Source organism: Oncorhynchus clarkii, chromosome 21 (assembly GCF_045791955.1).
Source record: "Oncorhynchus clarkii lewisi isolate Uvic-CL-2024 chromosome 21, UVic_Ocla_1.0, whole genome shotgun sequence".
Lineage (NCBI taxonomy): Eukaryota > Metazoa > Chordata > Actinopteri > Salmoniformes > Salmonidae > Oncorhynchus > Oncorhynchus clarkii.
Window position 1 is genome coordinate 27,341,545 of NC_092167.1, and position 14,672 is coordinate 27,356,216.

General features: G+C 43.4%; 1 protein-coding gene across 1 annotated transcript in view; it reads left to right on the top strand.

Moving 5' to 3' along the window:
* LOC139379547 (NLR family CARD domain-containing protein 3-like) overlaps window positions 1–5,788 on the top strand; it is a 30,098-nt gene extending 24,310 nt beyond the window's left edge. Inside the window, exons 5-8 of the mRNA XM_071122362.1 lie at window positions 149–1,919; window positions 2,201–2,374; window positions 4,318–4,514; window positions 5,256–5,788. Of these exons, the coding sequence (XP_070978463.1) occupies window positions 149–1,919; window positions 2,201–2,374; window positions 4,318–4,514; window positions 5,256–5,788 (2,675 nt within the window). The remainder of the gene's footprint in view (window positions 1–148; window positions 1,920–2,200; window positions 2,375–4,317; window positions 4,515–5,255) is intronic.
* Window positions 5,789–14,672: the final 8,884 nt, after the last annotated feature.

Sequence of the window (14,672 nt, forward strand, 5' to 3'; positions counted from 1 at the left end):
CCAGTCTGTAATGCATTATAAAAACTTTTACAGATTTAGACAGTCAGTTAAGAGAATAAATTATTATAATTTACAACTTTATAACAGTCCTTCAATACTGTAGGTATTAAAACAGATGTAATATTAATATCCTCTGTGTTATTTCTAGATTCAGATGAGCTTGCTGTGATTTGCCAACGTGAACTCAAATCTAATCTAAAGAAGAAGTTTCAATGTGTATTTGAGGGGATCGCTAAACAAGGAAACCCAACACTTCTCAATAAGATCTACACAGAGCTCTACATCACAGAGGGTGGAACAGGAGAGGTCAATAATGAACATGAGCTGAGACAGATTGCGACAACAACCAGGAAACAAGCAAGACCAGAGACTGCAATCAAATGTAACGACATCTTCAAACCCTTAACTGGACAAGACAAACGTATCATAACTGTGTTGACAAAGGGAGTCGCTGGCATTGGAAAAACAGTCTCTGTGCAGAAGTTCATTCTGGACTGGTCTGAAGGAAAAGCAAATCAGGATGTCCAATTTGTATTTTCATTCCCTTTTCGGGAGCTGAATTTGATGAAAGAGGACAAACACACTTTCATTGAACTTCTCAATCACTTCTCAATGGAAACCAAACAATCAGGAATCTCCATCTACAACAAGTACAAAGTTCTGTTCATCTTTGATGGTCTGGATGAGTGCCGACTGCCCCTAGACTTCCAGAAGAACAAGATCTGTTGTGACGTCACAGAGTCAACCTCAGTGGATGTTCTGCTGACAAATCTCATCAAGGGAAATCTGCTTCCCTCTGCTCTCCTCTGGATAACTAACCGACCTGCAGCAGCCAATAAGATCCCTTCAGGGTGTGTTGACCAGGTGACAGAGGTACGAGGCTTCAATGACCCACAGAAGGAGGAGTACTTCAGGAAGAGATTCAGTGATGAGGACATGGCCAGCAGAATCATCTCACACATAAAGACATCAAGGAGCCTCCACATCATGTGCCACATTCCAGTCTTCTGTTGGATTTCTGCAACAGTCCTTGAACACATGCTGGAACAGAAGAGAGAAGAGATGCCCAAGACTCTGACTGAGATGTACACACACCTTGTGGTGTTTCATACCAAACAGAAGAATGAAAAGTATCCTGGGAAAGAAGAGACAGGTCCACACTGGAATAAAGAGAGCATTCTGTCACTGGGAAAACTGGCTTTTCAACAGCTTGTGAAGGGCAATCTGATTTTCTATGAGGAAGACCTGAAAGAGTCTGGCATTGATGTTAATGAAGCCTCAGTGTACTCAGGATTGTGCACACAGCTCTTTAAAGAGGAATGTGTGCTGTACCAGGACAAGGTGTACTGCTTCGTACATCTGAGCATTCAGGAGTTTCTGGCTGCTGTATATGTGTTCCTCTCATTCAACAACAACAATGAGAATCTTATGGACAAACTGCAAACAAACGACGAGCCTGAAGTTACTTTCTACAAGAGTGCTGTGGATAAAGCCTTACAAAGTGAGACGGGAAACCTGGACCTTTTCCTCCGCTTCCTTCTGGGCCTCTCACTGGAGTCCAATCAGAAGCACTTACGAGGTTTACTGACAAAGACAAGAAGCAGCTCACAGAGCCATGAAGAAACAGTTGAGTACATAAAGGAGAAGATCGGGGAGGATCTCTCTCCAGAGAGGAGCATCAATCTGTTCCACTGTCTGAATGAACTGAATGACCATTCTCTAGTGGAGGAGATCCAAAGATACCTGACCTCAGGAAGTCTCTCAAAACCCAACCTGTCACCTGCACAGTGGTCAGCTCTGGTCTTTGTGTTGCTGACTTCAGAAAAGGAGCTAGATGTGTTTGACCTGAAGAAATACTCCAGATCAGAGGAAGGTCTTCTGAGGCTGCTGCCAGTGGTCAAAGCCTCCAGAGCTGTTCTGTGAGTACATAAAATTACATTTAAGAACTAATCATCAAGAAGAAATATTCAGTTTAGAGAAAAATATGTATTATAATATGTATAATATATTATTTTGAAAAACATATTGAATAAATGCATTGATTTTCACATTAGTATAACAATATGACCATACAATTCTAGGAGATGGAAGATGAATCTATATGTTGTTTGCGAGAATAAACCAAATGCATCTGCCATTGTCCTTCTACACTACTGGTGTTAAACTGGTGTTTGTGAAGTCATGATGATCTCTTTGTCAGGCTGTCAGGCTGTCTAATCAGAGAGGAAGGCTGTGCTTCTCTGGCCTCAGTTCTCAGTTCAAACCCCTCACACCTGAGAGAGCTGGATCTGAGTAACAATGACCTGAAGGATTCAGGAGTGAAGCTGCTCTCTGCTGGACTGGGGAATCCCCACTGTAAACTGGAGACTCTGAGGTCAGTATTCCTGTAGTTGGATATAATGTTTCATATTAGGTGACAGTACAGAATGTCACCTTTTATTTGTTGTTAAAGGTGAGAGGTTAGTATGTTTTGTTGTGGCCTCTGTTATTGGTAATGGTGAGAGGTTAGTATGTTTTTTTGTAGCCTCTGTTATTGGTAATGGTGAGAGGTTAGCATGTTTTGTTGTAGTCTCTGTTATTGGTAATGGTGAGAGGTTAGCATGTTTTGTTGTAGCCTCTGTTATTGGTAATGGTGAGAGGTTAGCATGTTTTGTTGTAGCCTCTGTTATTGGTAATGGTGAGAGGTTAGCATGTTTTGTTGTAGCCTCTGTTATTGGTAATGGTGAGAGGTTAGCATGTTTTGTTGTAGTCTCTGTTATTGGTAATGGTGAGAGGTTAGCATGTTTTGTTGTAGTCTCTGTTATTGGTCATGGTGAGAGGTTAGCATGTTTTGTTGTAGTCTCTGTTATTGGTAATGGTGAGAGGTTAGCATGTTTTGTTGTAGCCTCTGTTATTGGTAATGGTGAGAGGTTAGCATGTTTTGTTGTAGCCTCTGTTATTGGTCATGGTGAGAGGTTAGCATGTTTTGTTGTAGTCTCTGTTATTGGTCATGGTGAGAGGTTAGCATGTTTTGTTGTAGTCTCTGTTATTGGTAATGGTGAGAGGTTAGCATGTTTTGTTGTAGCCTCTGTTACTGGTAATGGTGAGAGGTTAGCATGTTTTGTTGTAGCCTCTGTAACTTTCTCACTCATTATTATTAATGATTCATTTATGATCTTTCTCAATCATGGCAGTCACAGGCTTGGTGTAGTCATTGTGTTAAAAAATATGAGACCAAATTATATACTTTTGACTACTTTAATACCCTATAAGTTAACTGTAAGTGAATTAGTCAGAATACTTATGACTTCTTCAAATAGGGGGACTAGATACATAAAGTGCTTTTATTCTAAGCAGTAAATGGTGAAACAGATATGTATTAAAATACCCTCAAATTAAAGGTGACATTATATACTGTCACCTCATATGAAACATTTGATCTGAAATCCAAAATGTTGGAGAATAGAGACACATTTAAAATGTTAGCTTCACTGTCAAAATAGATATGGTGTGGACTGTAGACTCAATACACTCTAAATCTGATACCTCACTGTCTAAATAGATATGGTGTGGACTGTATACTCAATACAATCTAAATCTGATTCCTCACTGTCTAAATAGATATGGTGTGGACTGTATACTCAATACAATCTAAATCTGATACCTCACTGTCTAAATAGATATGGTGTGGACTGTATACTCAATACAATCTAAATCTGATACCTCACTGTCTAAATAGATATGGTGTGGACTGTATACTCAATACAATCTAAATCTGATACCTCACTGTCTAAATAGATATGGTGTGGACTGTATACTCAATACAATCTAAATCTGATACCTCACTGTCTAAATAGATATGGTGTGGACTGTATACTCAATACAATCTAAATCTGATACCTCACTGTCTAAATAGATATGGTGTGGACTGTATACTCAATACAATCTAAATCTGATACCTCACTGTCTAAATAGATATGGTGTGGACTGTATACTCAATACAATCTAAATCTGACTCCTCACTGTCTAAATAGATATGATGTGGACTGTATACTCAATACAATCCAATAATCAATACTCCTCACTGTCTGTCTTTTGACTGATACTGCTTTTTAAACTTGTCTGGTCAGTCTACTATAATATTTGTACTCTACATGTTTCTATCTACAAGTAATATTATGATTATTTCTAATAATTTAAATCAATGATGCATTAAATAAATAGAAATGGCAGGTTTCAGGAAATTGACATATCTGAATATGTTGAAAAAATATACTGCCACTATTTTCACCACCAAAGAATAGCAGTGTGATTTTAATATGATTTGACTCTTTGCAGGCTGTCAGGCTGTCTAGTCACAGAGGAAGGCTGTGCTTCTCTGGTCTCAGCTCTGAGGTCAAACCCCTCACACCTGAGAGAGCTGGACCTGAGCTACAATCACCCAGGAGACTCAGGAGTCAGACTGCTCTCTGCTGGACTGGAGGATCCACACTGCAGACTGGAGAAACTCAAGTATGTAGAGGGTTTATGTCAATGTTCATATCAGACATGTTTGACTTATCAGGCTGGTTAACACAAACATTCTTACCAACACTTGGACAAAGTTGTGTGTGCAGTGTGTGTGAGTTCAGTGTGTGGGTCCAATGTGTGCAGTGTGTGTGTAAATCTCTCAATGACACACACTCTGGACACACACACTCTGGACACACACTGGACACACACACACACACACACACACACACTCACACACAGACACACATTGGACTCACACAAACACACACTGGACAAACACACACTGGACACACACACAGAGACACACACGGACACACACTGGACACACACACACTGGACACACACAGACAAACTGGGCTCACACACACACACACACAACACACACACACACACACACACACACACACACACACACACACACAGGACAAACACATACAAGCACTGGACACACACACACAGACAAACATTCGCTTGATATATACGTGTGTGTGTGTGTGTGTGTGTGTGTGTGTGTGTGTGTGTGTGTGTGTGTGTGTGTGTGTGTGTGTGTGTGTGTGTGTGTGTGTGTGTGTAATTAATGGGAATAAGTGTGTTTTATATTACCATACAGTATAACACATGATCATTCAACAAGTCTCAAGTTACCTTAACTTCTCCTTTTGATACCTAGAAACATCTACATTAAATTAATTTGTGAAAAGTGAGTTAACATTCTATTGTTAATGATGATGATTTCTAATATTGTGTCTGGTTTCATCCATCAGATGTCTGTGATCTTACACTGGGCCTAAACACAGCACACAGACTCCTCTCTCTGTCTGAGGAGAACAGAAAGGTGACATGGAGGAGAGAGGAGCAGCCGTATCCTGATCACCCAGAGAGATTTGAGGTCTGGGGACAGGTGCTGTGTAGAGAGGGTCTGACTGGGCGTTGTTACTGGGAGGTAGAGTGGAATGGGGGAGGGGCTGGTATAGGAGTGACATATAAAGGAATCAGCAGGAGAGGAAGGAGTGATGACTGTTGTCTTGGATGTAATGACAAGTCCTGGAGTCTGTCCTGCTCTGACAACAGTTACAGAGCCAGGCACAATAATAACTCCACTACCATAGACGTCCCCTCCTCCAGATCCCACAGAATAGGAGTGTATCTGGACTGGCCAGCCGGCACTCTGTCCTTCTATAGAGCCTCCTCTGACTCACTGACCCACCAGTACACGTTCACCTCCACATTCACTGAGCCCCTCTATCCAGGGTTTAGGGTTTGGGGTTGGTTGGGCGACTCAGTGTCCCTGAAATAGTGCAAACTGTAAATAATAACACACACACACTGGACAAACACACACACACTGGACAAACACACACACACACACACACTGGACAAACACACACACACCTGCTGGACACACACTTGACACACACACACTCACACTGGACACACACACACACACCTGCTGGACACACACACTAGATACACACACACACACTGGACTCACAGACACACGATGGACACACACACACACACACTAGATACACACACTGGACTCACACACACACACTGGACACACACACACACACAAACTGGACACACACACACACATACACCTGCTGGATACACACACTGGTTACACACACACACACACACTGGACACACACACACACACACACACACTGGACTCACAGACACACACAGGACACACACACACACACACACACACGCTGGACACACACACACACACGCTGGACTCACAGACACACACTGGACACACACACACACACACACACACGCACTGGACACACACACACACACTCACACTGGACACACACACACACACACTGGACACACAAACACACATACACCTGCTGGACACACACACTGGTTACACACACACACACTGGACACACACACACACTGGACTCACAGACACACACTGGACACACACACACACACTGGACAAACACACGCTGGACAAATACATGCACACACTAAACAAACACACACACAAACACATTGGACACACACACACACACACAGGACAAACACACACTCTGGACACACACACACACACACACACACACACACACTGGACTCACAGACACACACTGGACACACACACACACACACTGGACAAATACATGCACACACTAGACAAACACACACACAAACACATTGGACACACACACACACAGGACAAACACACACTCTGGACACACACACACACACTGGTCACACACACTCTGGACACACACACACACACTGGACACACACACACACACACACACACATACACACACTGGACACACACACACACACACTGGACAAACACACACTGGACAAATACACACACACACTAGACAAACACACACACAAACACAGTGGACACACACACACACACACACACACACACACACACACACACACACACACACACTGGACTCACAGATTCACACTGGACACACATTCACACACACACTGGACTCACAGATACACACTGGACACACACACACACACACACACTGGACACACACACTGGTCACACACACACTCTGGACACACACACTCTGGACACACACACTCTGGAGACACACACACTGGACACACACACACTGGACACACACACTCACACACACACACTGGTCACACACACACACACACACACACACACACACACTGGTCACACACACACTCTGGACACACACACACTGGACACACACACACACACACTCTGGACACACACACACTGGACACACACTGGACAAACAAACACACACACACATGCGCGTTTTTCTATAGTTGTGAGGACCTCTTACAATAACACTGTTAAAATACCAATGTAATCATGTGTTGTCTTTTATGTTGAAAAACTAATTATACAATTATATACAATTATATATGGACCTACGCTCCATAGTTGTACAAGTATACAAGGATATATTGTACTTTTCATAATAAAACATACTTGAAACAAGAAAAGGCCTGTTAATTGTGAAAACAGTTTGTTTATTGATTTTACGTTTCCTCTGTCAGGTTGATGTTAACCTGCGACTGGTTGAAACATGAAAAGGCCTGTTAATTGTGAAACAGTTTGTTTATTGATTTAACGTTTCCTCTGTCAGGTTGATGTTAACCTGCGACTGGTTGAAACATGAAACAAATATGAACTGAAATACAAAACAATTAAATATGTGGAATAGAATTAAACAAATTGTACAATTAGTACAACAGAGTGTTGTAATGCAGGGTTACTATAGCAACAGAGTGTTGTGATGCAGGGTCACTATAGCAACAGAGTGTTGTGATGCAGGGTCACAATAGTAACAGAGGGTTGTGATGCAGGGTCACTATAGCAACATAGTGTTGTGATGCAGGTTCACTATAGCAACAGAGTGTTGTGATGCAGGGTCACTATAGCAACAGAGTGTTGTGATGCAGGGTCACTATAGCAACGTAGTGTTGTGATGCAGGGTCACTATAGCAACAGTGTTGTGATGCAGGGTCACTATAGCAACGTAGTGTTGTGATGCAGGGTCACTATAGCAACAGAGTTCTCTCTGCTCTCTCTCTCCCTCTGCTCTCTCTGCTCTCTTCTCTGTTCTATCACTCTCTGCTCTCTCACTCTCTCTCTGCCCTCTCTGCTCTCTCTTCTCTCTGTTCTCTGCTCTCTCACTTCCTCTGATCTCTCTGCTTTCTCTCTCTCCCTCTGCTCTCTCTATGCTCTCTCTGCCCTCTGCTCTCCCTGATCTGTCTCTCTGCTCTCAGCTCTCTCTGCCCTCTCTGCTCTCTCACTCTTTTCTCTCTGTTCTCTGCTCTCTCTGCTCTGCTCTCTCTGCTCTCTGCTCTTTCTTCTCTGCTCTCTCTGCTCTCTCTCTCTGCTCTCTCTGCTCTTTCTCTCTGCACTCTCTGCTCTCTCTCTTTGCTCTCTGCTCTCTCTCTCTCTCTCTCTGCTCTCTCACTCTTTGCTCTCTTACTCTCTCTTTGCTTTCTCAGCCTGCTCTCTGCTCACTCTCTCTCTGCTCTCTCTTCTATCTATTCTCTGCTCTCTCTCTCGCCCCCTGCTCTGCTCTCTCTGCTCTCTGTTCTCTTCTCTCTGTTCTCTGCTCTCTAACACCCTCTGCTCTCTCTTCTCTCTGTTCTCTGCTCTCTCTCTCCCTCTGCTCTCTCTGCTCTATGCTCTCTCTCTCTCTCTTTCTCCCTCTGCTCTCTCTGCTCTCTCTCTGCGCTCTCTCTCTGTTCTCTGCTCTCTCTCTGCTCTCTCTCTGCTCTGCTCTCTCCGCTCTGCTGCTCTCTCTCTCTGCTCTCTTTCTGCTCTCGTTATCTGCTCTTACTCTCGCTGCCCTCTGCTCTCTCTCTGCTCTCTCGTCTGTTTTCTGCTCTCTCTCTGCCTCTGCTCTCTCTGTTCTCTGCTCTCTCTCTCCCTCTGCTCTCTCTGCTCTCTCTGTTATCTGCTCTCTCACTCCCTCTGCTCTCTCTGCTCTCTCTCTGTTCTCTGCTCTCTCTCTTTCTCTTTCTCCCTTTGCTCTCTAACACCCTCTGCTCTCTCTTCTCTCTGTTCTCTGCTCTTTCTCTCTCCCTCTGCTCCCTCTGCTCTCTCTACTCTCTGCTCTGCTGCTCTCTATTTTATCTGCTCTCTCTGCTCTCTGCTCTCTCTCTCCCTCTGCTCTGTCTGCTCTCTCTCTGCTCTCTCTGTTATCTCTTCTCTCTCTGTTCTCTGCTCTCTCTGCCCTTTGTTCTCTCTGCTCTCTGCTCTGCTGCTCTCTCTACCCGCTCTCTCTGCTCTCTCACTCTCTATTATCTCTGCTCTCTCTGCTCTCTTTGATCTCTCTCACTTGCTGCTCTCTCTCTTTGCTCTCTCAGCCTGCTCTCCACTCTCTCCCTCCCCCTCCCCCTCTCTTTCTCTCTCTCTCTCTCTCTAATGCTCTCTGCCCTCTCTCAGCCTTCTCTCTTCTCTCTGCTCTCGCTCTCTGCTCCCTCAGCCTACTTTCTGCTCTCTCAACTCTCTGCTCCCTTTTCTCTGCTCTCTCTCTGCTCTCTCTTTTTTCCCTGCTCTGCTCTCTCTGTGTGCTCTGCTCTCTTCTCTCTCACACACACACTCTCTGCTCTCTGCTCTCTCGCTTTTCTCTGCTCTCTCTGCTCTCTCTCTTTCTGCTCTCATTATCTGCTGTCTCTCTCTGCTCCCTCTCTCTATGATCTCTGCTCTCTCTGCTCTCTGCTCTGCTGCTCGCTCTACCCGCTCTCTCTGCTCTCTCACTCTCTATTATCTCTGCTCTCTCACTCTCTTTTATCTCTGCTCTCTCTGCTCTCTTTGATCTCTCTCTTTGCTCTCCGCTCTCTAACCCCCCTCCCCCTCTCTCTTCTCTCTGCTCTCGCTCTCTGCTCTCTCAGCCTGCTTTCTGCTCCCTCAGCTCTCTGCTCTCTCTCTTTTCCCTAATATCTGCTCTCTTCTCTCTCTCACACACACTCTCTGCTCTCTTATCTCTCTCACTCACACTCTCTGCTCTCTTCTCTCTCTCTTTTCCCTAATCTCTGCTCTCTTCTCTCTCACACACACTCTCTGCTCTCTGCTCTCTTCTCTCTCTCTCTCTCCCACACTGCTCTCTCTCTCTCTGCTCTCTCTCTCTGCTATCTCTCTCGCCCACACTCTGCTCTCTCTCTCTCTGCTCTCTCTCCCACATTCTCTGCTCTCTCTCTGCTCTCTCTCCCACATTCTCTGCTCTCTCTATCTCTCCCTTTCTCTATCTTAACAGTGGTGCAGTTTGGACAATCACCACTTGATGGCAGTGTTAAACCAGAAGTGATGAAAACAACATCACTGCAGAGAGAGAGAGAGAGTCTAATATACTGATATACAGCAACATTCAGAAAGTATTCAGACCAGAGAGAGATAGTCTAATATACTGATATACAGGAACATTCAGAAAGTATTCAGACCAGAGAGAGAGAGTCTAATATACTGATATACAGGAACATTCAGAAAATATTCAGACCCCTTGACTTTTTACACATTTTCATCACGTTACAGACTTATTCTAAAATGGATTAAATGTGTTTTTCCCCTCATCAATCTACACACAATAACCCAGAATTACAAAGCAAAAACTGTCTATTTTATGTGTGAAAATTTGTATTAAAAAAAACTGAGATATTATATTTACATAAGTATTCAGACCCTTTACTCAGTACTTTGTTGAAGCACCTTTGGCAATGATTACAACCTTGAGTCTTCTTGGGTATGATGCTACAAGCTTGGCACACCTGTATTTGGGGAGTTTCTCCCATTCTTCTCTGCAGATCCTCTCAAGCTCTGTCAGGTTGGATGGGGAGCGTTGCTTCGCTGCACAGCTATTTTCACGACTCTCCAGAGATGTTTGATCGGGTTCAAGTCTGGGCTGTGGATTGGCCACTCAAAGGCATTCAGAGACTTGTCCAGAAGCCACTACTGCATCGTCTTGGCTGTGTGCTTAGGGTCGTTGTCCTGTTGGAAGGTGAAACTTTACCCCAGTCTGAGGTCCTGAAAGCTCTGGAGCAGGTTTTCATCAAGGATCTCTCTGTACTTTGCTCTGTTCATCTTACCCGTAATCCCGATTAGTCTCCCAGTCCCTGCAGCTGAAAAACATCCTCACAGCATGATGCTGCCAACACCATACTTCATCGTAGGGATGATGCCAGGTTACCTCCAGATGTGATGCTTAGCATTCAGTTTGCTTAGCAAACCAGTTAAATCTTGGTTTCAAAAGACCAGAGAATCTTGTTTCTCATGGTCTGAGAGTCCTTTAGGTGCCATTTGGCAAACTCCAAGCGGACTGTCATGTGCCTTTGACGGAGGACTGGCTTCCATCTGGCCACTCTACCATAAAGGCCTGATTGGTGGAGTGCTGCAGAGATGGTCAAATCAAATCAAATCAAATCAAATTTTATTTGTCACATACACATGGTTAGCAGATGTTAATGCGAGTGTAGCGAAATGCTTGTGCTTCTAGTTCCGACAATGCAGTAATAACCAACAAGTTATCTAACTTTGTCCTTTTGGAAGGTTCTCCAATCTCCCATCGGGTTCTTGGTCACCTCCCTGGCCAAGGCCCTTCTCCACTAATTGCTCAGTTTCACAGGGCGGCCAGCTTCAGGAAGAGTCTTGGAGGTTCCTAACGACTTCCGTTTCAGAATGATGGCCACTGTGTTCTTGGGGACCTTCAATGCTGCATAATTATTTTGGTACCCTTTCCCAGATCTGTGCCTCACTACAATCCTGACTGGGAGCTCTAATACACACACAGTGTCCTGTAGGCCAATGTACTTCCATATACACCCCCCATTTACTACTGCCACTATATATAGACCACCTGATAGAACCCAGGTCTCATCTCTCTATCAGTACTAGCCACTACTACTGCTACTATATATATATATATATATAGACCACCTGATAGAACCCAGGTCTCATCTCTCTATCAGTACTAGCCACTACTACTGCCACTATATATATATATATATATATATATATATATATGGGCCACCTGATAGAACCCAGGTCTCATCTCTCTATCAGTACTAGCCACTACTACTGCCACTATATATATATATATATACCACATGATAGAACCCAGGACTCATCTCTCTATCAGTACTAGCCACTACTACTGCCACTATATATATATATATATATATATATATATATATATATATATATATATACAGTGCCTTGCGAAAGTATTCGGCCCCCTTGAACTTTGCGACCTTTTGCCACATTTCAGGCTTCAAACATAAAGATATAAAACTGTATTTTTTTGTGAAGAATCAACAACAAGTGGGACACAATCATGAAGTGGAACGACATTTATTGGATATTTCAAACTTTTTTAACAAATCAAAAACTGAAAAATTGGGCGTGCAAAATTATTCAGCCCCCTTAAGTTAATACTTTGTAGCGCCACCTTTTGCTGCGATTACAGCTGTAAGTCGCTTGGGGTATGTCTCTATCAGTTTTGCACATCGAGAGACTGACATTTTTTCCCATTCCTCCTTGCAAAACAGCTCAAGCTCAGTGAGGTTGGATGGAGAGCATTTGTGAACAGCAGTTTTCAGTTCTTTCCACAGATTCTCGATTGGATTCAGGTCTGGACTTTGACTTGGCCATTCTAACACCTGGATATGTTTATTTTTGAACCATTCCATTGTAGATTTTGCTTTATGTTTTGGATCATTGTCTTGTTGGAAGACAAATCTCCGTCCCAGTCTCAGGTCTTTTGCAGACTCCATCAGGTTTTCTTCCAGAATGGTCCTGTATTTGGCTCCATCCATCTTCCCATCAATTTTAACCATCTTCCCTGTCCCTGCTGAAGAAAAGCAGGCCCAAACCATGATGCTGCCACCACCATGTTTGACAGTGGGGATGGTGTGATGAGCTGTGTTGCTTTTACGCCAAACATAATGTTTTGCATTGTTGCCAAAAAGTTCAATTTTGGTTTCATCTGACCAGAGCACCTTCTTCCACATGTTTGGTGTGTCTCCCAGGTGGCTTGTGGCAAACTTTAAACAACACTTTTTATGGATATCTTTAAGAAATGGCTTTCTTCTTGCCACTCTTCCATAAAGGCCAGATTTGTGCAATATACGACTGATTGTTGTCCTATGGACAGAGTCTCCCACCTCAGCTGTAGATCTCTGCAGTTCATCCAGAGTGATCATGGGCCTCTTGGCTGCATCTCTGATCAGTCTTCTCCTTGTATGAGCTGAAAGTTTAGAGGGACGGCCAGGTCTTGGTAGATTTGCAGTGGTCTGATACTCCTTCCATTTCAATATTATCGCTTGCACAGTGCTCCTTGGGATGTTTAAAGCTTGGGAAATCTTTTTGTATCCAAATCCGGCTTTAAACTTCTTCACAACAGTATCTCGGACCTGCCTGGTGTGTTCCTTGTTCTTCATGATGCTCTCTGCGCTTTTAACGGACCTCTGAGACTATCACAGTGCAGGTGCATTTATACGGAGACTTGATTACACACAGGTGGATTGTATTTATCATCATTAGTCATTTAGGTCAACATTGGATCATTCAGAGATCCTCACTGAACTTCTGGAGAGAGTTTGCTGCACTGAAAGTAAAGGGGCTGAATAATTTTGCACGCCCAATTTTTCAGTTTTTGATTTGTTAAAAAAGTTTGAAATATCCAATAAATGTCGTTCCACTTCATGATTGTGTCCCACTTGTTGTTGATTCTTCACAAAAAATAGTTTTATATCTTTATGTTTGAAGCCTGAAATGTGGCAAAAGGTCGCAAAGTTCAAGGGGGCCGAATACTTTCGCAAGGCACTGTATATATATATATATATATATATATATATATATATATATATATATATATATATATATATATATATATATATATATATATATATATATGTATATATATGGGCTACCTGATAGAACCCAGGTCTCATCTCTCTATCACTACTAGCCACTACTTTGGCCCAACGTCGTCCAGGTTTGGCCCAGTGTCGTCCAGGTTTGGCCCAGTGTCGTCCAGGTTTGGCCCAGTGTCGTCCAGGTTTGGCCCAGTGTCGTCCAGGTTTGGCCCAGTGGCGTCCCAGTGTCCAACAAGCTTTCTCTACCTTAACCTTGTTCTGAACACCTCCAAAACAAAGGTAATGTGGTTTGTTAAGAAGAATGCCCCTCTCCCCACAGGTGTGATTACTACCTCTGAGGGTTTAGAGCTTGAGGTAGTCACTAATATTTGTGAACATATCGGAATTGGACGATATTAGCTAAAAATGTCAACATCGGTATTGGCTGAGTTTAACGCCGATGTTAAAAACCGAAGCTACCGTAAAATGTTGCGCTACACGTGCAACACAGCATTCATAACCTAGCCCACACAATGTCTGCTGTGTGGATTTCAGTGAGACAACTGAACAAGGCGAAATCTATTAAAGCCAAGATAATGGAATTCATTGCCCTTGACAATCAACCGTTCTCTGTCGTGGGTGATGTTGGCTTCGTACACACTACCACATGCACTATTTTTCAGATGTTGCCCTACCGGAGTTACACAGTAATAGCGTCACTGCTATTAGCTTCACGACATACATACTGTGGAACGCCATTTGGGTCCTTGCGCGTCAAAAAAGATAAAGTAGCACCTTCAAAGCTGTACAAAAAATTCTGCACACAAGCAAACACCGGACACAAACGA